Source organism: Chionomys nivalis, chromosome 17 (genome assembly GCF_950005125.1).
Source record: "Chionomys nivalis chromosome 17, mChiNiv1.1, whole genome shotgun sequence".
Classification (NCBI taxonomy): Eukaryota; Metazoa; Chordata; class Mammalia; order Rodentia; family Cricetidae; genus Chionomys; species Chionomys nivalis.
The window spans coordinates 46,095,633-46,121,211 of record NC_080102.1 but is presented as its reverse complement, the minus strand read 5'-3'; the positions used below and the strand labels follow the sequence as shown (position 1 = coordinate 46,121,211).

Sequence of the window (25,579 nt, the reverse complement as noted above, 5' to 3'; positions counted from 1 at the left end):
AGAGAAGAGAAGAGAAGAGAAGAGAAGAGAAGAGAAGAGAAGAGAAGAGAAGAGAAGAGAAGAATCAGAAATTCGCCAGGGATGATCTGAGAATTCAATCCCTGGGACCTATGTGATAGGAAAGAACTACTCCCACAAGCTGTACTCTGACCATGACATGCACATGGTGGCACCTGGGACCACACACATGGGCGTGCACGCACACCCACACACAGATAAATAAATCAATATAATACAAAATACGCTAAAAGAACTCAAACGACCAGATTTATACATTTATTACTTACGTCTCTAGGAGTTGAACACAGGGCTTTACTGGATTTTGTTTTCTTTGTTTCATTTTATTTTACTTTTTTTAAAAAAAAAAAAAAAACCAAAAAACATGAGGGAGCTGGAGAGATGGCTCAGCGGTTAAGAGCACTGGCTGTTCTTCCAGAGGACCCGGGTTCAATTCCCAGCACCCACATGACAACTGTCTGTAACTCCAGTTTCTGGAGCTCTGATATCTTCACACCAATCCACACAAAATAAAGTTAAATAAATTATTAAAAAAAACATGAATAGGTATTTTGTTTACATATATGACCTTGAAGCCAGAGAGGGCATAAGATTTCCTGGGCCTGGAGTTATTATGAATAGTTGTAAGCTGCCATATGGGGCTGAGAATTGAACTTGAGTCCTCTGGAAGAGCAGTCAGTACTCTAAACCCTGAGCCATCTCTCTAGTGCAAACAGGGCTTTGTATATTACATAAGTGCTCTGCCACTGAGCTATATATCCCCAGTCTCCCCCAAAATCTACTGAAACAAATGGAAAAAACACAAATATTCTCTTAATTAATATTACATTACACGATAAAAAATAGAGGAAAGAAAACACAAACATCTATACAAACACAATCTTAACAAAACATGATAGAAACACTCATGTCAACTATAATCCTCATTTCTGCAGCTGGTCACATGGCCTTAGCTGGTGTTTGTAACCACCTTCCTCTACTACCCATTCCACATTTCCTCCACCATTAGCAAGAACCTCAGCAGGTCTTGACTCTGAAGGGTCTGTACCTTTTGTCATCCTGCCTGGATTAGATTGTTGTAGTCTCCCACTGGCTTTGATCATAGGACATGGTAGCACTAAGAGATGCCCTAAAGGGTGTCTTATACTCCATAATCTTTCTTACCTCCATTGTGGATAAGTAGTTCAATTTCCCTTTGGTAATCTGGATCAATTACCCCTCATAAGACCATTATTCCTTTCTTAGCCTGTTGGCTTAAGGACATTAGAAGCCAAAGTGACCAGGAGAAGTCTGAGCTTCCAGTTGAGTGCAGTGTCTGTTGCAGCTCCTAGCAGGAACACTCCCAACTCTGGAATTAAAACTTCCAGCTCAGCAGAATTTAAAGATGCAGAAACAGGAAGCCAACCATCTTTCTAAAGTATCACTGGCAGTGATAATGAGTTGAACTATTCTTTTTCCACCCCTTGATTCCTGGACCCATGAATCCTTGTTATGGAAGAAATCATGCCATATATTGGACACTAATTCCAAGCATATACCATTTTCTGGAGAACCCTGTCCCAGTCCTCCAGGCTGCTCCCACCTGGTACTGTAACTTGGTCTTCAAATGGCCATTTTGTCTTTTTACCAAGCCAGCTGCTTCAGAACAGTGGGAACATGGTAAGACCAGTGGATTCCATGATCATGGGCTCACTGTTACACTTCTCTGGCTGTGAAGTGAGTTCCTTGGTCAGAAGTAATACTATGTGGAGTTCTATGATGGCAGATAAGGCATTCTGTAAGTTCATGGATGACAGTTTTGGCAGAGGCATTACATGCAGGAAAGGCATAACCAGAATAAGTATCTATTCTAGTAAGGACAAAGTGTTGTCTTTTCCAGAGGAATTAGTCCAACTAGTCAACCTGCCACCAGGTCACTGGCTGGACACCCCAGGGAATGGTGCCCTATCTGGGGCTCAGTGTTAGTTTCTACTGTTGGCAGATTTGGCACTCAGCAGCAGCTGTAGCCAAGTCATACCTGGTGAGTGACAGTCCATGTTGTCAAGCCCATGCATAACCCCCCTCTCCACCATGGCCACTTTGTTCATGGTACACTGGGCAATGACAGGAAGGCTGGGGAAAAGGGATGACAGAACAAGTCATCCTATCTACTTGATTACTCCTCCTCAGCTGAAGTCACCTTCTGATGAACATTTACTATCTTCACATCCTTTGCCCATTTGGTAAGGTCTATCCACATACTTCTCCCCCAAATATCTTTCTTGCCAATTTTCTAATCATGCTCTTTTCAAGTTCCTGACCATCCAGCTAATAATCCATTGGCTACAGCCATGAATCAGTGACTGAGTATCTGGCCATGTCTCCTTCCAGTAAATATGTATGACCATGCGTGCTGCCCGCAGTTCTGCCCCCGAGAAGATTTCCCTTCACTAGTGTCTTTCAGTGTTGTCTCAGACAGAGGTTATAATGCTGCAGCTGTGCACTTCTGGGCGGTACCTGCATAATGAACAGAACCATAAGTAAACCCGGTTCTAGTCTTTTCTCCCTCAGTCAACCAGTCACATGGCACAATCATGAGGCTATAGGTACATGCCTGGCAGCAGATGGCATTGTAACAGGAATAGAAACCGTAAGCATTTGGGCAACTTCTTCATGTAAATTGCTTGTGCCTTCAGGACCTGCTTGGGCCTGATAAAATATACACCACTTCCATCTGATAACAGATTGCTGTTGTGCACCCAGCTCATGATGGACAGCTCAAGTCACATGGTAACTTGGTAGCCCACTGACAAATTTTCAGTTTCCACTTTGGTCTAGTAGCAAGCTGAGAGCTGTCTCTCAAAGGGAGAATAGTTGTCTACAGATGATGGTAGAGCCTTGTTCCAAAAATTCCAAAAGTCTCTTCTGTGATTCACCTTTAGGGGCCTGCCAAAGGCTCCAGACAGCCACCCTATCTGCTACTGACACCTTAAATACCCTCGGGTCTACTTGATCAAATGTTCAAGTGGTAGAGCAGCCTGCACAGAGGTCTGGACCTGTTGAAAAGCTTTCTCCTGTTTCCAGGCTCCCTTCACAAAGCTAGCAGCTTTCTGAGTCACTTGGTGTATGGGCCAGAGTAACACCAGAATCTAAATAGGCCACTAACAGTTGTAATAACTTATCCTTCACCCTAGAAGGGATATTTTTTTTTAAGATATATTTATTATGTATACAACTTTCTGCCTCCATGTATACCCATATGCCAGAGGAGGGTACCAGATCTCATTACAGATGGTTTGGAACCACCATGTGGTTGCTGGGAATTGAATTCAGGACCTCTGGAAGAGCAGACAGTACTCTTAACCCCTGAGCCATCTCTCTAGCCCCCTAGAAGGGATATTTCTGCATGCTCCTAATCACCACTGGATTCCTAAGGGTTTCACTAAGGTAGAAGGCCCTTGAATTTTGGCTGAATTTATTTCCCATTCTCTGATACACATTTGTGTTACCAACAAGTCCAAAGTGGCTGCTACCTCCTGCTCACTTGGTCCAATCTGCATATTGTCACTAACACAGTGAACCAATGTATATTTTGTGGAAGAGACAATCAAGATCCCTTAAAAATAAGCTGTAACACAGGGCTGAAGAGTTAATAAATCCTTGAAGTGAAATTGTAAAGGTATACTGCTGGCCTTGCTAACTGAAAGCAAATTGCTTCTGGTGGTCCTTATGGATAGATACACAGATACAGACAGCTATGAACTGCCATGTGGGTACTGGGAATTGAACCTAGGTCTTCTGGAAGAACAACCAGTGATCTTAACCGTTGAGACATCTCTTCAGCCCCACAATCAAGCATTTATAATTAATATTGAGTCTCCATGCTGGTTATTTGGGAACTGGCAGGAGGGAAAGAAAAGTCCACCTACAGTTCTGGGTCTTCAAATTGGTTCAAGTCTGGAAATTAGTTCTCAAACTGAGATTCCCTTTTGCCACTATACAATGGAGTCTTTTTTCATTTGGTTAAGAATTTTTCCACAGATTTTATCTAGATCAAACAAAACTGCAGTAGACTTCTTATCTGTTTTGTGCCTGGAGACACCATGATTGATCACCCAGTACCAGTATGAGTGACATCATCATAAAGATCACTTTGTCCATTATGGGTTAGACCATTATGGACATTGCTTTGTCTGTGCTACCCATTAGCCTCCCAAATACTGGGATGGTAGGCATACACACCATACCTAACTCTCATCTTAACTGTTTTTACATGTACAATTTAGTGTAAGGACTTTGCAACTATCTATCTCCAGCACTTTCTCCCCATCCCAAACGGAACTACAAGCCGGGCGATGGCGGCGCACGCCTTTAATCCCAGCACTCGGGAGGCAGAGGCAGGCGGATCTCTGTGAGTTCGAGACCAGCCTGGTCTACAAGAGCTAGTTCCAGGACAGGCTCCAAAGCCACAGAGAAACCCTGTCTCAAAAAACCAAAAAAAAAAAAAAAAAAAAAAAAAAAAAAACAAAAAACCAAACGGAACTATATCAATACTAACTCCCCAGACCCATGGCAACTTCCATTCTTTCTGTCTTTGAATTTGACTATTCTAGGATATTATGTATAAGTGAAACCATAGATTGCTTTTGTTGTGACTGGCATATTTCACTAAGCACAGTGGCCTCAAGGTTCATTTCCTTTGCAGCATGTGTCAAGACGTCCTTTCTTTTTAAGGCTGAAGCATTTATAATTATATGTATACATTTTGTTTAATCACTCATCTACCAGCAGATGCTAGGACTATTTATATTTTTTGCTGTAGTGAATAGTCTGCTGTGACCTTGAGAGATATCTGTTTAAGGTCTTTAGATGCATACCTAGGAGTGGATATACAATATCTCATGGCAGTTCTACAGCTAACATTTTGAGGAACCACCAAATTTTTCCAAAGCAGCTATATTGCTTTGCAGACCCACTAAGAGTGTACAGTATTCATGCTTTCCAATTTCTCTGCTTAACGATTTCCTTAAAGTAGGGTAAAACTGCTTATTACCAAAACTTAAAAACCACAGTTTGATTCCTAGGACTCACATGGCAGAAAAGAAACCTATTCTTGCAAGTTGTCCTGACTTTCACATGCACACCATGGCATTTGTAAGTGCACATGTAAACACACACACACACACACACACACACCCCATAAATACAAGATGAATGTGAAGGGAAAAAGCCAGGCATAGAGGCACATGCCTTTAATCCCAGCACTCAGGAGGCAGAAGCCCCCTATCTGCCCCCCAAAAAACTATGATTGGGTATATAGTTCAATGGTAGAGTGCTTGTCCAACATACGCAAGTCCCTGGATTGAGTTCCTAGAATTGTGAGTGGATGAATGAATGAGTGAGTATACATATCTATAGGGTAGATCAATGATGGGAGTACTCACTTGGGTTCTAGTCCAAGGACCAGAGACACAAACAGTAAGTAAGCAAGGGCTGGGAAATGGCTGGGTCAGTAAAGTACTTGCCATACAAGCACCAGAGACCAGAGTTCAATCCCCAGTGTCTATGTACAAGTCATGCTCAACAGCACACATTTGTAATCTCGGCACTCAGGAGATGAAGATGACAATCCCCTTGCTAGTCAGCAAGTTCCAGATTTAGTAAGAGACTCTGTCTCAAAAAGTAATGTGGAGCCAGGTGTGGTAGCACACACCTGTAATCCCAGCACTTGGAAGGCAGAGGCAGAAGAATCTCTATGAGTTCAAGGCCAGCCTGGTGTACTTAATAAGTTCCAGGCCATCCAGAGCTACATAATGAAACCCTGTCTTAAAAAACAAGCAAGCAGGGTCGGGGGGGGGGGGGGGGAGGAGGTGTGATAAAAATTAAGATAGATTTGTTTTAGAAAGAAAAGGAAAATGAGTATTTTATTAACATACTTCTGATGCAAGCTGGGATCTATCTTAGCAGTTCTAAGTAACTTTTGGTAGTGGTGGTGAGTGAGTGAGAGAGAGAGAGAGTCTCATGTAGACCACTATCTCCAGAGTCTATTTGACACCATAGTTAGCAGTGCCATTATTTGAAGGCACTTCCTGCTTTCTGGGAGTAGAGGCTGTAGACATGCCAGCAGGGCCTGTGCATGTCAACAGTACCCAACAGGGTATCCCAATCCATATCTTCCTGCTCAAGGAAACAGCCACCAGCTCTGAGATAGCACCTGCTGCTCAGAGCCAGTACAGGCAGGTTACCACTGCCAGCTCATCTCTTTTATCAGAATCTACAGAATTCTGGCCAGACATGGAAACACATGCCTTTAATCCTAAGCACTTGGGAGGCCAGTCTGGTCCCAGGCCAGCCAAGGCTACATAGAGATATCCTGTCTCAAAAGCAACAAACAAACAAAAAACAAGCACCAAAATACTAAAATACTACTACTACTACTAAAATAACCTACAGGCCACTGGGTGGTTTCTACTGATGGAGGCACATTCCCTACTGGATTTGACAAGAGTCACAAGGATGACAACTATGAAAGATGAAAGACGAGGACCTTCTCTCTCCCTTTTGTTTTGCTATTTATTTCCTTTCTTTCTTCCTTCCTTCCTTTCTCTCTCTTTCTCCCTTCCTCTTTCCTTCCTTTTCTTTCTTTTTCTTTTTTCCTTTTTCTTTTTTTTTTTGAGACAGGGTCTTACTATGTAGCTCTGATTGTCCTGGAATTCTCAATGTAGATGAGTCTGGCCTCAAACTCAGAGATCTACCTCTTAGAACACTATGACTTATGAGACAAGATCAGATACCCACCCTCTGCCATCAGGAAGTTCCTATGATGTCAGGCTACTATGAGCCTAAGACTGACTCACATCCCTGTATTGCTCGGTGCGCTACATTAGAGACCCATGATCTGGGTATCAGCACCTCTTCTTGGCAGGTCTTTTTGCCCAAGTGCCTGTCCTGATGAACCCTGTCCAGTGCTCCTGACCCATCTCCATGTTCAACTGAAGACTGTGCTTGGCTCATACAGACAAGCAGAGCTGCTATGGCGCTGACTCACCAGCAGTAAGTCCATGGTGTTGAGTCGGCAGAGCTCCTGGTTGATGCTGGGCGTGTTTGTGTGCAGCAGTGCAGCCATGAGGCGTGCACCATGAAGACGAGTATTCCCCAGGGGCTCCTCTAGCACGCCAATAGTGGTCAGGATTGCTTTTTTCTGCAAACACAGGAGGCACCACCCAGTTGGAGTCTTATAACAAACAGGCCACTCACCTATGATATGCCTGGCCTGGAGAGAGTAGGGTGTAATCAAGACAGGGCTTCCTGCAAGAAGAAGTGAAGAAATCCACAGGATGAAGGATCCTTTTCTCCCCTCGTGGCTAAAAAGAGTGGATAAAGGAACCAAAGGCTCCTAGGAAGCCCAGGGACTTTTGCCTGCGCCTACCAGGCCAAAGGACCACTACTATGGCACATAAAATGTATCCAGTATCCATGATGGAGCTAATGGAGCATGATGGAGCTGGCAGTAGCAATCTGAAGGCAAGTAGCAGGACCCAACTGTGGGATTCTGAGCTAAGAGCTTGCCTCACTAGCAAAATAGCTTTTTCCCAGTTAAAAAAAAAAAAAAGGTTCATGTGTGTATATTTGTTGTATGTGCTTATGCGTGTACTGTATATATGTGTGTGCTCCTGGCACATGTATACCACAGTACATGTATGAAGGTCAGAGGGCAACTTTGTGGAGTTGATTCTCACCTTTCACCTTTATATAATTCCCAGGAATCAAACTCAGGTCAAGCTTGCATAGAAAGCATTTTTACCCACTTAGCCATCTCACTGGCCCCAAGCTTGCTTCATTAGATTGGATTCAGGAATTTTCTGATCCATCTGTGTCCACTTTTCCACAAACTGAATGTTTAAGGCTAATAAAACAGTTCTTGCCTCTATAAATCCTTCCTTATTAGTGAGGGAGACAAAAGACAAACAGTAAGTAAGGTAGGTGTACTAGGAAGAACTGTGTATGGGAAAGGACTATACTGTGGGGTAGGAGTGCCAGAGAAGAAGCCCTGGTGGGCAGGAGGCAGTTGAAGACCTTTGTGAAGGCCTCTCTTCAGCCTAAACCAATAACTACCCTGAGCTGTTGACTCAACAAAGAGCTTCCCTGGGATCTTGGCCTCCAGGAGCTGAGCCACCCTTGGCTAGGAAAGCCCTGACCCAGAGGCTAGTTAACCTGATGCTTAGTTACCTGTGGAGTCTGTAAATGTCCTGCTCCCAGGTCTCTCCTAGTAGAGCGACACAGGTATTCCTAACTAGCAGCATATCTTTTTTAAAAATACTTATTTATTTATTTATTTATTTATTTATTTATTTATTTATTTATGTATACAATATTCTGTATCTGTGTATGCCTGCAGGCCAGAAGAGGGCACCAGAACCACCATGTGGTTGCTGGGAATTGAACTCAGGACCTTTGGAAGAGCAGGCAATGCTCTTAACTGCTGAGCCATCTCTCCAGCCCACTACAGCATATCTTAACATCTGCCCAGTGGTTGGTTCTCCAGTTAGTATCTCAAAGGGTAGGTCAAAGCACACTTAACTCCATACTCTGCCTTATCCTGTATATTACATCATCATATGTCTCTCAAGATCCCTAATAATCTCTCCTGGCCATTTACCTTTGGCGGGTGGAGCAGGAGCTGATGGAAATTCTTTAGCCATGGCTCGATGCCCCGCAGGATGCTGCTGTTGACAGAGTATGACTTTTCCAGTCCCTGAGAAAAGGAGTCCACCAAGCCTTCTGTTCTGTGGATAAAAACAGCAGGCAGTCTTGGTATTTGCACCATGTCCTGTGCACTCCCCATTACCTTGTCAATATTCTACTCTGCATCTCCCAAAAAGCTCATGTTGAGTTTCCAAAACACAAATATGAAAAGGGACATTACTCAGGATTCTACACACGATATGGTGACCAGTGTATTGAGAAGAGGAGGGCTCTCAGCCCCTTAGCAAAACACTTCTGGGTGAAATCCAAGAGCAAAGGGCAAGGGGAATGATACAGGACTTGCTGCCTTGCTGTCCCCTTAATCCCTAGCAGGGGTTTCCAGTCTTCAAGTGAGAAACAGGAGGCAGACTAGCCATACAGTTTTTTTGCTTTTACAAGACAATTTGTCTGATATATATATGATATTTAAATATACTTTCCAATTAATAGAAGTAATATGAGATCAATGCAGAAAAAAGAATCCTAAATAAATAAAGCATCAAAGGAGCAGGGGCTGTCTCTGACTCTGTTGCTGGCTTTTGGGACCCTGATCCTCAACTGTTCAGTCTTCAACTTGATATGCTATGTTTGGTTGAGATTCATGGGAGGCCTGCCCTCCTGAATAGAAATGGAGGAGGAGTGGGAATGGATGGGGAGTGGGGTAGAAGGGGGGCTCTGAGAGGAGAGGAGGGAGAGGAAACAGGCTGTAAAATTTTTTAAAAGTGTAAAGATATTATCCTTAACAGCCGTAACTGTATGGTTGATATCCCTGGAGGCCTGCCTTTTTTTTTTTTTTTTTTAAGGGAAACAGAAGAGTGGATCTGGGAGGGGGAAGGAGGTGAGATGAGGGTTGGGAGAAGTGACAGAGAGGAAACTGAGGGCAGAATGGGAGAAAAATTTTTAAAAATTAATGTAAAGAAAAATAGTTGACTATTTCTATTTTGTCTTTCTTTTTTAACACTGAAAAAGATTTATTTACTTATTTAATTTACAACCCAACTGCTGTTTCCATCCTTCCTCTCCTCCCAGTCCCTCTCCCCCCACCTCTCCTCTGCCTCCCCCATCCACTCTATTCAGAGGAGGGCAGGCCTGCCATGGATAGCAACCAAACATGGCATATCAAGTTGAAGACTGGACAAAAGAGCCCAGTATGAGGATAAGGATCCCAAAAGCCAGCAAAAGAGTCAGAGATAGGGCTGGAGAGATAGTTCAGAGGGTAAGAGTCCTAGCTCCTCTTCCAGAGGACCCAGACTCAATTCCCAGCACCTACATAGCAGCTCACAACTGTCTCTAACTCCAGTTCCAGGGGATCTGACACCCTTACACAGACATACACACAGGCAAAATACCAATGCACATAAAATAAGAATAAATAAATCACTAAAAAATGATTAAAAGTTAGGTGGTGGTAGTACATGCCTTTAATTCCAGCACTTGGGAGGCAGAGACAGGCAAATTTTTGTGAGTTTGAGGCCAGCCTGGGCTACAGAGCAAGTTCCAGGACAGGCTCCAAAATTACAGGAAACCCTGCGTCTCAAAAAACCGAGAGAGAGAGAGAGAGAGAGAGAGAGAGAGAGAGAGAGAGAGAGAGAGAGAGAGGCCTGCTCCCACAGTTAGGAGTCCCATAAGAAGTCTAAGCTACACAAAACTGTCACATATATGCAGAGGACCTAGGTCAGTCCCATGCAGGCTCCCTGGTTGTCAGTTCTGTCTCTGTGAGCCCCTATGAGCCCAGGTTGGTTTATTCTATGGGTTTCTTTCCTCTCTTTAAAAAAAAAAAAAAAAAAAAAAAGAGTTGAAATAGGATCCCTTGGCTGGCCTGAAACCCACCTCTCTGCCTAACTAGTGCTGCAATTAAAGTCACTGGGCCACCATGCCTAGTTCTATTTCTGTTTTCCTAAATTTCACATTGTTCCCTCCATCACATGCAGGGCTGAGTTTGGCTTTCAGAAGTGGTCTAGGCTTGCTGAATTTACTAAAATCATCATCATCATCATCATTATCTAGTTGTATAAGTAGAGAAAATGATTAGTTATTTAGTTATTTTTAGGCAATACATTAATATTAAAGTATTGAGGTGGTTTTGGAAAGAGATTTATCCAATTTCTTGTCATTTTCATGTGTATGTGTGTGTTTAAAAGCACAAGACTATCAGTATCAGGAGATAATGAAATACTCCCCAACATGGGGAAACATGACAATTGCCTTGAGGGAAAGTTGGAACATTACCCCCAACATATAACAGAACAGTTCAGAAACATCCTAGGGATGGTTTGCTGGCTGCAGAGAACCTTCATCTACCTGATGGAGCTTGAAGGACCATTGAAAAGACTGAGTGGAGGGGTCAGTGCTTAGCAATATCAAGGATTCTCCTCCACTATCTCCTTTTCTGGCATGCCTTCCAGGGGACTCCTTAGCCAAAAAACTCTGCTACTGACTCTCCACATCCTGTTGTCTCTCCTCTGTGGCTCACAAGGTAAAATCAGATCATCTTTGTTTAAATGGCTGTGACTGCATCTAGCCTGCTGGGCACCAAAGAAAGTTTCACTATCTAGAATTTATATTCGGGGTCCTAGAAAGTTCTCAATCACTTCATTACCAAACAAATTCAACCTTTCACACCAACTTATGTCTCTTGTTTTCTCCTGTCATAAGAAATGGTACTTTGGGGGCTGGAGAGATGGCTCAGAGGTTAAGAGCATTGTTTACTCTTCCAAAGGTCCTGAGTTCAATTCCCAGCAACCACATGGTGGCTCACAACCATCTGTAATGGGGTCTGGTGCCTTCTTCTGGCCTGCAGGCATACATGCAGACAGAATATTGTATACATAATAAATAAATATTAAAAAAAAAAAAAAGAAATGGTACTTTGCCTCAGAAGGCTTCCAAGAGCAATACTGAGGATAACCAGTGTGGTGACTTTCCAGCCTCGCACCTCTCAATCCATATACTAGTAACTATGCTTTTCCTTATAATGGGACCCTCTTCTTATCAGAAATTATCTTTGACTAAATGGGGCCCCTCAGAGAAAACCTCCCTGACCAGCATAGCATGTCTCTATCTTCCAGGCCTATATGGACTTTCTTTAAGGATCATGCACTTTCCATACTGAACCTGTCCCCATGATCTCCTGGAACATTGTAGGAAAGAGGGCTATGTTTTGGTTGTCTTTGTCTCTTAGGACTTCATGCTAGGTATTCAAATAGCACCTGATGGATGAAAAAGAGGTGAAGTACAGGGGCTGGAGAAATGGCTCAGTGGTTAAGAGCACTTACTGCTCTTGCAGAGAACTTGGGATTGGTTTCTAATACATATATGGCAGCTCACAACCATCTGTAACTTGGGTCCAGGAGAATGTTGCCCTCTTCTGGCCTCCACAGGCACTGCACCCATATGGTGCACATACATACATTCAGACAAACATTCGTATACATAAAAATAAATACATCTAAAAAATGAAATAGCTGGGCAATAGTGGTGCCTGCCTTTAATCCCAGCATTCAGACAACAGAGACAAGTGGAACTCTGTGAGTTTGAGGAGAGCCTGGTCTACACAGAATGAGCTTCAGGACAGGTTCCAAAGCTACAGAGAAACCCTGTCTGGGGGGAGGGGGATGTGAAGTACAGCCCCAAAACAAACTGTCTTACTGAACACTTAGCAGAGAAATTAGCACCTGTGGACGACAGATAAGACAGCATCCTTCCTTCCCTACCATGTGGGATAGACGTGTAAGCAGCAAGCAGCTACATGGTAGCCTTGCAGGAGGTATATATGTATACACACCCATACACTGTGGATAATGGTCAGAGGATTCCTAGAGAAAACCACACATATTCCATATGCATCTATAAACATATTGCAAATTGGCAACAGTTGAGTGCCATCAGGCTAGGGTGAAACCTAGCTACAGCCTGCAAGGAAGACCTTTCAACCAGGATGTCTACCCATATTATAACTTGTATAACCAAAACTTAATTAAAAATACAGCATTTTCTGGCTCCTCCTAGATACCCATATCCTGTGGCACAGGGGCAATGTATACTGCTTTTCAAGGATGTTTAATGTATGCTCACCCAACACGCCTTGGCTCCAGCAAGGCAAGCAGCACCTGCATCCCACTGACCAGGCAGCTCTCCATCAGATCCCCATCAAACATGTTCTTCAGAAGTTGCTCCACACAGTCCTGCCTGTAGGGCACATACAGAGGTCACTGCCTGGCAGAGCAGACACACAGACATAATTCAAGGACACTCTCTTCTCCAGAGGACACCACAGCACCATAAGCCAGGTAGGGCCTCATTTTTGCTTTGTTCAAGTTCAAAGCCAGGTACTCAAAGCTTGCATAATACATAAGCCCACGGGTCCCAACTGTCTGAACCACCAAGGCCTCCAGTAGTATCCTTTTCTGGGCTCTGAACTGAGAAAATCATCAGATTCTGAATTACAGATGGCAGCGTCATCTCTTATGTTCAAAACAAGTTCCAAGCTATACCTATGATTCAGGAAGACCCACCATCTCAAGGCCCACTATCACTCACGACTCCAGTGTTATGAGGAGGGGGTCTGGCTCCACAGCCTCCTGCAGCTGACTGCCCTGGTCTCTGCCAAGTCTGATGATGTCACAGAGTGCCTGAGAAGCATTTGACTGCCTCTGAAAAGACAAGGGAAACAGGCTCCCCTCAGCAAAAGACAGTCATCAGTCAAGAAAACCCAGATAATACATTTGAACTTTTTTTTTTAAGATTTATTTATTTATTTATTTATTTATTTTTTATTCTTTTTTACTTAAAATTTCCAACTGCTCCCCGTTTCCCATTTCCCTCCCCCTCCTCCCACATATTGCCCCCTCCCCCGGCTCCCCTCCCCCTATCCCCACTCCACTTCTCCTCCCCCTAGTCCACTCCCCCTCCCTCTCGATACTGAAGAGCAGTCCAAATTCCCTGCTCTACATGAAGACCAAGGTCCTCCCACTTCTATCTACATCCAGGAAGGTGAGCGTCTAAACAGGCTAAGCTCCCACAAAGCCAGTTCATGTATTAGGATCGAAACCTAGTGCCATTGTCCTTGGCTTCTCATCAGCCTTCATTGTCTGCCTTGTTCAGAGAGTCCAGTTTCAACCCATGCTTATTCAGTCCCAGTCCAGCTGGCCTTGGAGAGCTCCCAATAGATCAGTTCCACTGTCACAGTGGGTGGGTGCACCCCTCGTGGTCCTGATTTCCTTGCTCATTTTCTCCCTCCTTCTGCTCCTCATTTGGACCTTAAGAGCTCAGATGGTTGATCCAAATTGGGTCTCTGTCTCTCTCTCGATCCATCGCCAGATGAAAGTTCCTGTGTCATTCTCCTTGGCCTCTCGTCAGGGCAATGTCCCCAGTTAGTTCATTGGGGCACCTGAGGATAGGGAACCTGAAATGAACCTATCCTATAATCATACTGATGAATATCTTGCATATCGCCATAGAACCTTCATCTAGCGATGGATGGAGATAGAGACAGAGACCCACACTGGAGCACCGGACTGAGCTCCCAAGGTTATAATGAGGAGCAGAAGGAGAGAGAACATGAACAAGGAAGTCAGGACCATGAGGGGTGCACCCAACCACTGAGACAGGGGGGCCGATCTATTGGGAGCTCACCAAGGCCAGCTGGACTCCTACTGAAAAAAACATGGGATAAAACCGGACTCTCTTAAGATTTATTTATTATGTATAGTGTTCTGCCTGCATGTATGTTTGCCTGCAGGCCAGAAGAGGGCACCAGATCTCCTTGCAGATGGTTGTAAACCACTGCGTGTTTGCTGGGAACTATACTCAGGACCTCTGGAAGAGCAGCCAATGCTCTTAACCTCTGAGCCATCTTTCCAGTCCCATATATGAACTTTTTATGAGCCAGTTTTCTATAAAGATTTCTGAAATGGCTCATTTGAAAGTAGTGTGTGTCTGCTTTGTCCATTATCAAGATGTGAATCCAATTAGATTTTTTTAAAGATATATTGAATCTATCCCCAGAATTAAAAATGGGGCCCAAGATAGCAAAGTATGTTATATGCCTTTGCAGCTATTCTATAACTTTGATTCACATTCTAAAATTATTGAATATGTAACCATGTTATTTTATATTTTAAAGTTAATATTAAGCAGTTACTATTATTTACAATTAGTCCCATAGGCAGGATAAGCCACTTAAGAAAAAAATAGAGAACTCAACATTCCTAGAGAAACATCAGTTCTGACCCCACAATCCCAACTAGAACATGTGCTTGCTAAGAACACTTGTGGGTGGAGAGTAATCAAGAGAGAAACAGCTTGATCTTTGCAATATCATACACACACAGTAGAAAAACTGAAATTTTTTTAAAAAGCCACTTGCAAGGCTTTCAGGGAAAATGAAAGCAAGCAGGCTGGTTCTGTGGCCTTAAGCTTACCTTTAGCACCAGGGTCAGGCCAGTCACCCTACAACACTCACGCCACTGGTAGGCTCTATCTACCTTCTGGGACACTAACATAGGAAAACTTGTACACTCCAACATTTTTTTTCTCCCAGCTGTTTGGTAGGCTTAGTGGGCAGACAGGAGCCAAAACAGAATGGTCAGGCAGCAGTGAAGACTTGTCAAGTACTGGCTGAAGATAGTGTATGTGTGTACAAATATTTACACTGCCTAGCAAAGCCCTTATAAGGATATGACTCAAGCTCTCAACAGTGACTGGTTACTGTAGGGAGGACGAAGATGGCTCAAAACATCTGTGATATGTTAACATATATTTTTTCTCTTTGTCCACAGTTCCTGGCTCATGGTCTATTCTGATAGTAGATTATAATATCCTCAACATCCTAGAGGGCTCCTGCTCCATGACACAGACTGGATGTTTCACAGAGTCCAAGAAGAAACTGAACAGACAGACAGGTCTTATTGGGTTTGCCTCACCAAATCTATTATCAGAAATGCCTATGCAGTTAAGTCTCAATAAAAACAACAACAAACTCAGAAAGACTGGGTTTGTGGAGTTTCTGAATAGCAAAACGTGAAGGCTCCTGCAGGGCAGTATACCTGGAAAAGACAGGGAAGCTCCACACCCATTTTTCCATACATTACACTATGCACCTCTTCGTACTCATATGTATCATAATAAACCAGTAAACACAACAAATTATTTGTATCTAAGGAAGAGTGTATAGAGAATCCAGTGTCTAGCTGGCCAGTCAGAAGCACAGATGTAAGGCAGCAGCAGGTGGGACAGTCTTGGTGACTAAGTCCTCAGACCCGTGCCATCTGCTACTACAGGGTCAGAGGTGAACTGAATTCTAGGAGGCCTTACTCCTCACATGCATCAGAAAATAGTCTTGTACAGTAAAAGTTTAGTAGGAGATATTGAGTAGAAGTTGACTTTTCTTTCTATGATTACATTATATGCTTCTAGGGAAGCTTCTAAAGAGGGTCCTAATTAACCCTTCCTGGTATTCAGCCCTTATAAGTCCACATCCTTGAATACAGGCTAGATTTAGATGTTCAAGTCTAAAGGGCAGAATACATTAGAGCAGTGGTTCTCCACCTGTGGATCATGACCCCTTGGGAGATCACATATTCTGCATATCAGAATCACATTACAATTCCTAACGGTAGCAAAATTACAGTTATGAAATGGCAAAAAAAAAAAATTATGGTTGGGGGTCACCACAACATGAGGAACTGTATCAAAGTGCCGTGGCATTAGGAAGGTTAAGAACCACTGCATTAGAGGGAAGGCCATTATTTCTGAGCTGAATTTATAAAGTCTGGTTGAGTCGAGATCACTCCTCAAAGCCAGCTACCTTAGTGTCAGCCCTACTGTCCACTCTGAAGCCCACCTCGCACAGAGCTAAGGGGTTACCTGGATCAGCAGCCTCTGAGGAACTAAATGCTGTTAAGTCACATGACTATGAAAGTGGATCTTCTTCAGTAGGGTCCTGAAATGACTGAGACCTTGTGAGAGACCCTGAGCAGAAGAGCCAACAGACCATGGCCAGATCCCTGACCAGAGAAACCAATACTGACAAGAGATAAAGGTACTTGTTACAGACAACTCAGCTACAGGGTGACTTGTCATTTAGCCACGGTTAACTAATACAACCCTGTTAGAATTGTTTCATAGCCAGGCGGTGGTGGCGCACGCCTTTAATCCCAGCACTCGGGAGGCAGAGGCAGGCGGAACTCTGTGAGTTTGAGGCCAGCTTGTCTACAAGAGCTAGTTCCAGGACAGGCTCCAAAGCCACAGAGAAACCTTGTCTCGAAAAACCAAAAAAACAACAAACAAACAAAAAAAACTGTTTCATCATATACATTTATGAAGTAATAAGTGCATATATGTGTGTAGATATACAGATATATACGTGTACACACATATGCATGTGTATGATATACATAGATATTTTTTAGCTGTTTTGGAGGCAAGTTCTCACTGTGTAGCCCTGGCTGTCCTAGAACTCACTATGTAGACCAGGCTGGCCTTGAACTCACAGAGATTCACCTACCTCTGCCTCCCAGGAGCTGGGACTAAAGGCGTGCACTACCATGCCTGGCCTGATTTTATTTTCAGTAAGAACAAAATTGCCTAGAATTAGAGAAACAAAGTATCTAATGGTCCTCTTCAAAGGAGAAAAGTGCTTTGCCCCTTCCCACAGTAGCATGTATCCCCATAGCACAGGTGTGGGACTTCTCATGAAAGAAGGTGGGCTTTGTGAGCACCACACTCACATCTTCATCCTGATGAGGATGGATCAATTCCACAAGTCTCTGGATGATCTTCTCCTCATTAAGCCACTAAAAAGAGAGAAAATAAGTCCAGTTCAGTATCTGCTCATATCTAACTAAATGGAAGAAAGTCCTTTGGTATAGCAGAAACTCATATGTCCCCATCTCCTGGATACTCTGACATGCCTATCTAGACCCAAGAAGAACCAAAATGATGCAATGAACCCTGGGAATGGCTCAAAGAGTTTAAATGAGCAGGCCACTGACCATCTGTCTTAATAGCACAGGACACATCATTTCTGAAACCTAAAGTACACAATGAACAGAATGGAGTCCAGAGGCCAGCCTGATGTGAAATGAGACAAATTTCAGCCCCCTGTGGCATGAGGACCTTCCTAGGATCTGGAAGGCAGGACTGTGTATGTCAGTAGGAGCACTGTGAAGGCTTCAGCCAACATTGTTCAAGGTCAAGGGCAATGGAGATCCAGTGAAATGATGTCATGCCACAGCAGAGCTGGCAGACAGGTTCTACTAGTGCATGTGTACTCTGCACTTCAGACTCGTCATGCAGAGATGAAATGCCCCAACAGGGATGCTTTACAATGTGAATGAGGAGCACAAGTGAAAGGTGAAAGGCAAAAGGCTATGCAGTCTTCTGTGGTAGTTTCAAAGACAATGGCCTCCATAGGATGTTATGTTTGAATACTTGGTCCCCAGTTGGTGGAACTGTTTGGAAAGGATTAGGAGGTGTGGCCTTGTTAGAAGAGGTGTGTTATTGGGAGTAGGCTTGAGATTTCAAAAGATTCTTGCCATCCCCAGTGTGCTCTCTCACTACCTTCTACTGATGGTTCAAGATGTGAGCTCTGGCTGTTTCTGCCACCATTCTTTGCTCCACCATCATGGACTCTAACCCTCTAGAACCCTAAGTCAAATTAAATACTTTCTTTTAAATTGCCTTGATCACACCAGGTGTGGTGGTGCATGCCCTTAATCCTAGCACTCCGGAGGCAGAGATAGGTGGATCCCTGTCTGGTTTACAGAGCAAGTTCTAGGACATCCAGGACTACACACAGACAAACTCTTTGATAAACAAACTTCAATAAAAACTTTAATAAATAAAAACAAACAAACAAGAAAAGAAAGAAAAGAAAAAAATTGCCTTGGTCATAGGGGTTGTGATGCTTAGTCTTGGTTGTCAACTTGACTATATCTGGCATTAACTAAAACCCAAAATTGGGGCACACCTGTGAAGATATTTTGCTTAGTTTGAAGTGGGAAGATCCACTTCTAGTCTGTATCTGAGGTGGGAAGACACACCTTTAATCCAAATCTTCTGAGATGGGAAGACCCACCTCTAATGTGGGTCCCACGCCTACTGCTGGCAGTCTACATAAAGGACATGAAAGAAAGAAGCTCTCTCTGTTTGCCTGCTTGTTCTCACCTCCCTACCAAGTCCATTCTTTCACTAGCATTAGAACCTACTTCTTCAGGATTCCAGCATTTACTGAAGACCAGCTGAGACATCCAGCCTCATGGATTGCACAGTTACTGGATTCTTAGACCTTCTGTTCATAGGCATCCATTGTTGGAGTAGCTGGACTACAGTCTGTTAAGTCATTCTAATAAATCAACTTTCTATATCTACATAGAGAGATTCATTCTATAAGTTGTTACTCTAGAGAACCTTGACTAAATATAGTGTTTTAAATGAGCAATAGAGGACTGGAGAGATAGATGGCTCAGTGGTTAAGAGCACTGACTATTCTTCCAGAGGACCTGAGTTCAATTCCCAGAAACCACATGGTGACTCACAGCCATCTGTAATGAGGTCTGGTGCCCTCTTCTGGCCTTCAGGCATACACACAGACAGAATATTGTATACATAATAAGTAAATAAATATTTTTAAAAAAATAAGAAAAAAGAAAAACTACAACATCTTTTATTTCTTTATTAACCAGGGTAGGTAACCTATATATTATAAGACACCATGTAGCCCTTAGTAGCCTGGAGCTCACAATTCTACCTCTGCCTCTCAGTTGCTGGGATTACTGTCTTGTAGCACCATGCTCAGTGAGTAGGACCATCTAAGTGACACGTGAGTCTCAGAGTGAGAAAACAAAGGTTCAATTGCTTGGCTTGCCCTGTAGGCTGGGTCGTTCCCAGCAGCACAGCAGCATCCACACTCCATATTAAGAAACACACCCCAGCCTCAGCTAGTCCAGTCAGCTTGTACTTTCCTCACAGTAGCACTTGGGTCTGGAGCCCACATCTCTAAGGCCTGTAGGTGCCTGGGTGAGGTAAAGGGCAGGAGAGAGCAAGGGACCATGTTTTGGAAGAAGGCACCTCTGCTCTCTGCCTCTGAATGGGCTAGAGCAGGACAAGGGTAAAGATAAGCAGGCCATGTTGAGAGACTGAGTGAAGAGCTTGGGGACGGACATCTGAGGCTCCCTGACACAAGTGGCCTGGCCTGGTGCACCTTCCCAGGGAAAATGAGACGGGGTTCCCACACATTCACACGCAGTCCCTGGCACTCACATGTAGGACCTCTTGCCGGAGACCAACTGGTTCCACACAGCTGACCAGGCGCAGCAGCAGGTCCATGAGAGCTGAGGTGCCTATGTGCTTCAGCATCAGGCTGATAAACTTCTCCTTCTTCTTCAAAAACATGATCACCTGAAGTCAAACACACCTGGTAAGTAAACAGGCCCCTGAGAGGAAAGAACACTCCTTTAAGAACTTTCACGAGAAAGATAATTAACTTTCAGTGATACTGAGAAGAAATGATAGAAAGATCATGTAAAGGCTATATGGAAAAATTCCCTCCCACGACAGGCAAGAGTCCTGGAGACCAGTGATGCAAGTGCAAACTGGCAGTGCTTCTAACTGGACATCATGTCTGGAGAACAGTACACGCTACCACGCACAGTCACCACTGAAACAAAAGGCATCGAAAGAACTAAGCCGGGAGATGAGAGTCATTGCTTCAGCGCTACATAGTGACCCTGTCTGAAACAAATGTTGTCCTCCCACCTCCACATGCTGTGCTATGCACCCTGTCTGACATTATACACATATAATGATAACAATAAATAAGTAAATTTGTAAAACTGTCATGAGACGTTATCATAAATAGCTTTATATCAATCTGTATGTATCTCAAAAAGAGAAAAAATTTTCTGAGTGGTGGTGGCACACACCTTTAATTCCAGTACTTGGGAAGCAGAGCCAGGAGGATCTCTGGGAGTTCAAGCCCAGCCTGGACTACATGAGACATAATAAATAAGGAACACTGTCAAAAGGGGAATGACTTCAGGGCTCAGTGGATAAAGGCACTTGCTGCCCAGCCTGACAGCCTAAGTTTGATCCCTAAAACCACATAAAGGTAGAAAAAGAAAAATGACTTCACAATATGCCTTCTGACCTCCATACATACACCACAGCACATTGTATACCCCTCCCTCAGCATCACAAGCACGCACAAAAATATACATTTAAAGATATTTTTAATCTTTATTTTTATTTACATGTATAGGTGTTTTGCATGCATAAATGTGTATATACCATATTTATGTAGTGTCTGTGGAGACCAGAAGAGAGTGCTATACCTCCTGGGACTAGAGTTACAGTTTTGAGCCACCATGTGGGTGCTGGAATTTGAACTTGGATCCTCTGAAAGAATAACCAGTGCTCTTAAGCCCTAAGCCATCTCTCTAGCCCCCTTAAAAAAATTTAAAGATGGGCTGGAGAGATGGCTCAGCGGTTAAGAGTATTGCCTGCTCTTCCAAAGGTCCTGAGTTCAATTCCCAGCAACCACATGGTGGCTCACAACCATTTGTAATGAGGTCTGGTGTCCTCTTCTGGCCAGCAGGCATACACACAGGCAGAATATTGTATACATAATAAATAAATAAATATAAAAAAAAAGAAAAAAAAATTTAAAAGATTATCTAAACTGGCAAGAAAAAAATATGAATCCAGGTGAACATCAAAAGAAATACTGGGTATGGAGACACATGCCTTTAATCCCAGCACTCAGGAGGCAGAGGCAGGTGGACTTCAGTAAATTTGAAGCCAGCCTGGTCTACGGAGTGAGTTCCAGGACAGCTAGGGCTACATATGTCTCAAAAACCAAAAACAAACAAAAAAGAATAGGAAATTAAAAGTCATTTCACTATAGACCATAGCATAAAACTCAACAATAGAAAAGAAAAACAGCCAGGCATGGTGGTGCACGCCTTTAATACCAGTGCTTAGGAAGCAGAGGTAGGCAGGCAGAATTCTGAATTCTAACATTGAGGATAGAATGGTCTACAGAGTGAATTCCAGGACAGGGAGGGAGGGAGGGAGGGAGGGAGGGAGGGAGGGAGGGAGGGAGGGAGGGAGGGAGGGAGGGAAGGAAGGAAGGAAGGAAGGAAGGAAGGAAGGAAGAAAAGCATACAATAATCAAGTTCAGTGCATTCCAGGAATGTAAAGTCGGTTTAACATTATAAGAAGAGCATTTCGGGGGCTGGAGAGATGGCTCAGCAGTTAAGAGCATTGCCCGCTCTTCCAAAGATCCTGAGTTCAATTTGTGGTGGCTCACAACATCTGTAATGAGGTCTGGTGCCCTCTTCTGGCCTGCAGACATACATGTAGACATAATACTGTATACAGAATAAATAAATAAATAAATAAATAAATAAATAAATAAATAAATAAATATTGAAAAAAAAGAAGAGCATTTCGTTTTCAACAGTCATTGCCACTACATACACTTTTAAAAAGCTAGGACTCAAGAAAATGCCCTTAATTTGCTTTTTATTTGTTTGTTTCTATGTTAATGATTAAACCCAGGACCTTGTACTGTTAAGCAATACTCTACTATTGAGATATAACTAACAGGTCCTTAGGGTTAACTTTTAAAAATTTATTACATTTATTTATTGTATGTAGCAGGGCATGAGTGTGCCACAGCACATCTGGTGGTCATATGGTTCCCAGGAATTGAACTCAGATTGTTAGGCTTGCCAGAAAGCGTCTTCACCCACTAAGCCATCTCTCTGGCTCCTTAGCTTTAGAGCTGCAGACATAGATCAGGTGGTACAGTACTTGCCTAGCATGCATGTAGCCCTGAGCTTGATTCCAGGCAACACAAACAGTATGCAATGGGACATGCCTATAATCCCAGCATGGATAATATAATCCATGGTGGAGTCAGGAGTTCAAGGTTATCCTCAGACACATAGTGGGTCTGAGGTCAGCCTGAGATACAGGAGAGAGAACTTGTGGATATGATCAAAAATGCTTTATATATGTATGAAATTCTCAACAAATAAATAAACAAATTAAAAATTAGGTCAAGCCGGAAGGTGGTGGCGCACGCCTTAATCCCAGCACTCAGGAGGCACAGACAGGTGGATCTCTATAAACTCAAACACCCTAGTCTACAAAGTGAATTCCAGGGCAGCCAGGGCTGTTATACAGAGAAACTCTGTCCTGAAAACCAAAAATAAGTTTAAAAATTTAAATTAAAACCCTAATAACCTTATAATAAACACCTTACTTAACCATGAAATTTTTCTTCTAAGGTAACACAAGGAAATTCACAATTAGCACCTCTAGTCAATATTGTACTAAAGGCTCCAGTCAATTCTGTAAGACATGAAAAATAAAAGGCATATAAATTATAAAGCACAAAATAAAACTGTCAGTAATATGGGGCTGGAGAGATGGCTCAAAGGTTAAGATCACTTGCTCTTGCAGAGGACCCAAGTTCAGTTCCCATCATCCACATGGCAGCTCACAACCGTCTACACTTGATCTTAGCCAAAAGGCCAAGAAGCAAAACAACCGTCTATAGCTCTAATCCTGGGGGATCCAATACCCTCTTCTGACTTCCATGCATGTGGTGCATATACATACATGCAAGCAAAACACTCATACACTTAAAAAATGAGATCACCATTAATTACAAATGATAAGATCTTGTACATAAATAAAACAAAAAGATATAAATTATCAGAATTAATAGCAGTTCTATTTCTCATCAATAAAAAGGGAAAGCAGAGTGGATGCCCTCCAACACAAGAATGGTTAAACTATGGTTCACCCACACCATGCAATATTACATAGTAATTTTTAAAAAAAGGAACAAATCAACCGGGCGGTGGATGGCACACACCTTTAACCCCAGCACTTGGGAGGCAGAGGCAGGAGGATCTCTGCGAGTTCGAGGCCAGCCTGGTCTATAAGAGCTAGTTCCAGGACAGAGTCCAAAGCTACAGAGAAACCCTGTTTCAAAAAATAAAAAAACAAACAAAAAGGAACAAATCATTGATACACACCTGGATGACTCTATTTTAACTTGGATGAAATTATACTCAGTGAAAATGCTGAGTCCTCCAGTCCACAAAGCACAAGGCTGGAGATATAGTTTAGTGGTTCAGCTCTTGCCCTGAGTTCAGTCTCTAACATCATAAAATAAAAATGTGCAATTTAAGTTTGACATCAGCCTGGTTTATACAGAAAGTTCCAGGGCAGCCAGGGATATATAAATAAACCAAAACAACAAAATGTACTGTTTATGTATTAGTGTAACTCCTGACAAAGAACGAGGAAAAAGCAACAGTATACCAGAAGAGGCTCAGCCAATCTATCTTGTAGCCAAAAGCAGATACTGTACTGGCTAGTTTTTTGCTTGTTTTTCAACTTGACACAGAGTCATTTGAGAGTAAGAACCTCAACTGAGAAAATGCCTCCATAAAATCAGCCTGTAGGCAAATCGATAAGCCATTTTCTTAATTGATGATTATTGTGGGAGGGCCCAGTGCATTCTAGGTGGTGTCACTTCTAGTTAGGTGGTTCTAAGATATATAATAATAAAAACAAAACAAGAAAAAAATTGAGTAATTCAAGAGGGTGCAAGCCAGTAAAAAGTGTTCCTCCACGGCTCCTGCTTCAGCTTCTCCCTGATTTCCTTTGTGATGGACTGTGATATGGAACTATAAGCTGAAATAACCACTTTCCTTCCCCAAACTACATTTGGTGTTTTATCACAGCAACAGAAATCCTAAGACAGAAATTGGTATGAGGTTTGTGGGACACTGTTGATAGACCAGACCGTGTTTTGGGGAGGTCTGTGAAAGAACTTTGGGCGAGAGAAGCCAAGGAGTGTTCAAAGCTTGAGCTGTTTTGTGGGAGCTTAAAAGAGAATGTTGAGAGCAGTGCAAACAATGGAGGCCTGCCTTGTGAAGTTTAGGAGGGAGCTTTGAGAGTTCCTCTAACATTCAACAGGGGTGCATGCGTCAGTAGCACATATACTAAAATTGGACCGATATAGAGAAGATTAGCATAGCCCCTACACAAGCATGACATGTGAATTTGTGAAACATTCCATATTTTTAGGATGCTGAAATGTAGCTCTCCACAACTGATGGCTTCTGGCAGCGGTGGGGGTGGTGAAGGACTCACTTTTCTTTAAGGGGCAGGGAGTTTGAACACACTCCAGTGAGTATATGGACAACACAAATTGGACCTTTTTTTTCTTTCTTTTTTTTTGGGGGGGAAGTAGTGTCACAAGGGTAGGAGGTGGGCCTTGGAGAACTAGGAAGTGTGATCAGGGCTCGTGATGTGAAATTCCCAAATCATTAATATTAAAATTATGGAAAAAAGCTCCATCAGAGTTATCAAATATATTAAGAATCTGTGGTTCTGATCAGATGGAGCTGAAGAATAAAAAAACATAACCACTAACTAAAGCAAAACCTTTGCTTCACTGAAACAATTGGTGCTGGTTAGCTAGAGCTAAGAAGTCAGTTGTGATTAAGGAAAGAGCAGGGGCTGGAGAGGTGGCTCAGCAGTTAAGAGCACTGACTGTTCTTCCAGAAGACTTGGGATCAACTCCCAGCACCCACATGGCAGTTCATAGGTGTCTGTAACCCCAGGTCCAGGGGACCTAAAACGTATGGCAAAAAACACCAATGAATATTTAAAAAAAAAAAAAAAAAAAAAAAAAAAAGAGCAGCATCACTGAGGCAAAGTTCTGGGAAATATTTCCTCATGGTCAGTGTACAGAGTCTTGTGTTAGCAGGTAAGACTTTCCCAGGTGGTATTATTATTATTATTATTATTA

At 42.9% G+C, this 25,579-nt stretch overlaps 1 protein-coding gene and 1 non-coding gene across 11 annotated transcripts in view; one reads left to right on the top strand and one right to left on the bottom strand.

Moving 5' to 3' along the window:
- Ppp6r2 (protein phosphatase 6 regulatory subunit 2) overlaps positions 1–25,579 on the bottom strand; it is a 95,707-nt gene that overhangs the window by 16,435 nt on the left and 53,693 nt on the right. For all 10 annotated transcript variants that reach the window (XM_057792789.1, XM_057792795.1, XM_057792793.1 and 7 more), the window contains 6 exons: positions 20,005–20,142; positions 17,472–17,537; positions 13,282–13,394; positions 12,817–12,930; positions 8,657–8,783; positions 7,046–7,198 (listed from right to left, as the gene is read on the bottom strand). In XM_057792789.1, the coding sequence (XP_057648772.1) occupies positions 7,046–7,198; positions 8,657–8,783; positions 12,817–12,930; positions 13,282–13,394; positions 17,472–17,537; positions 20,005–20,142 (711 nt within the window). The remainder of the gene's footprint in view (positions 1–7,045; positions 7,199–8,656; positions 8,784–12,816; positions 12,931–13,281; positions 13,395–17,471; positions 17,538–20,004; positions 20,143–25,579) is intronic.
- Positions 24,744–24,850, top strand: LOC130889244 (U6 spliceosomal RNA). The gene has a single exon (XR_009058516.1). It is a non-coding gene; the product is annotated as a U6 spliceosomal RNA (small nuclear RNA).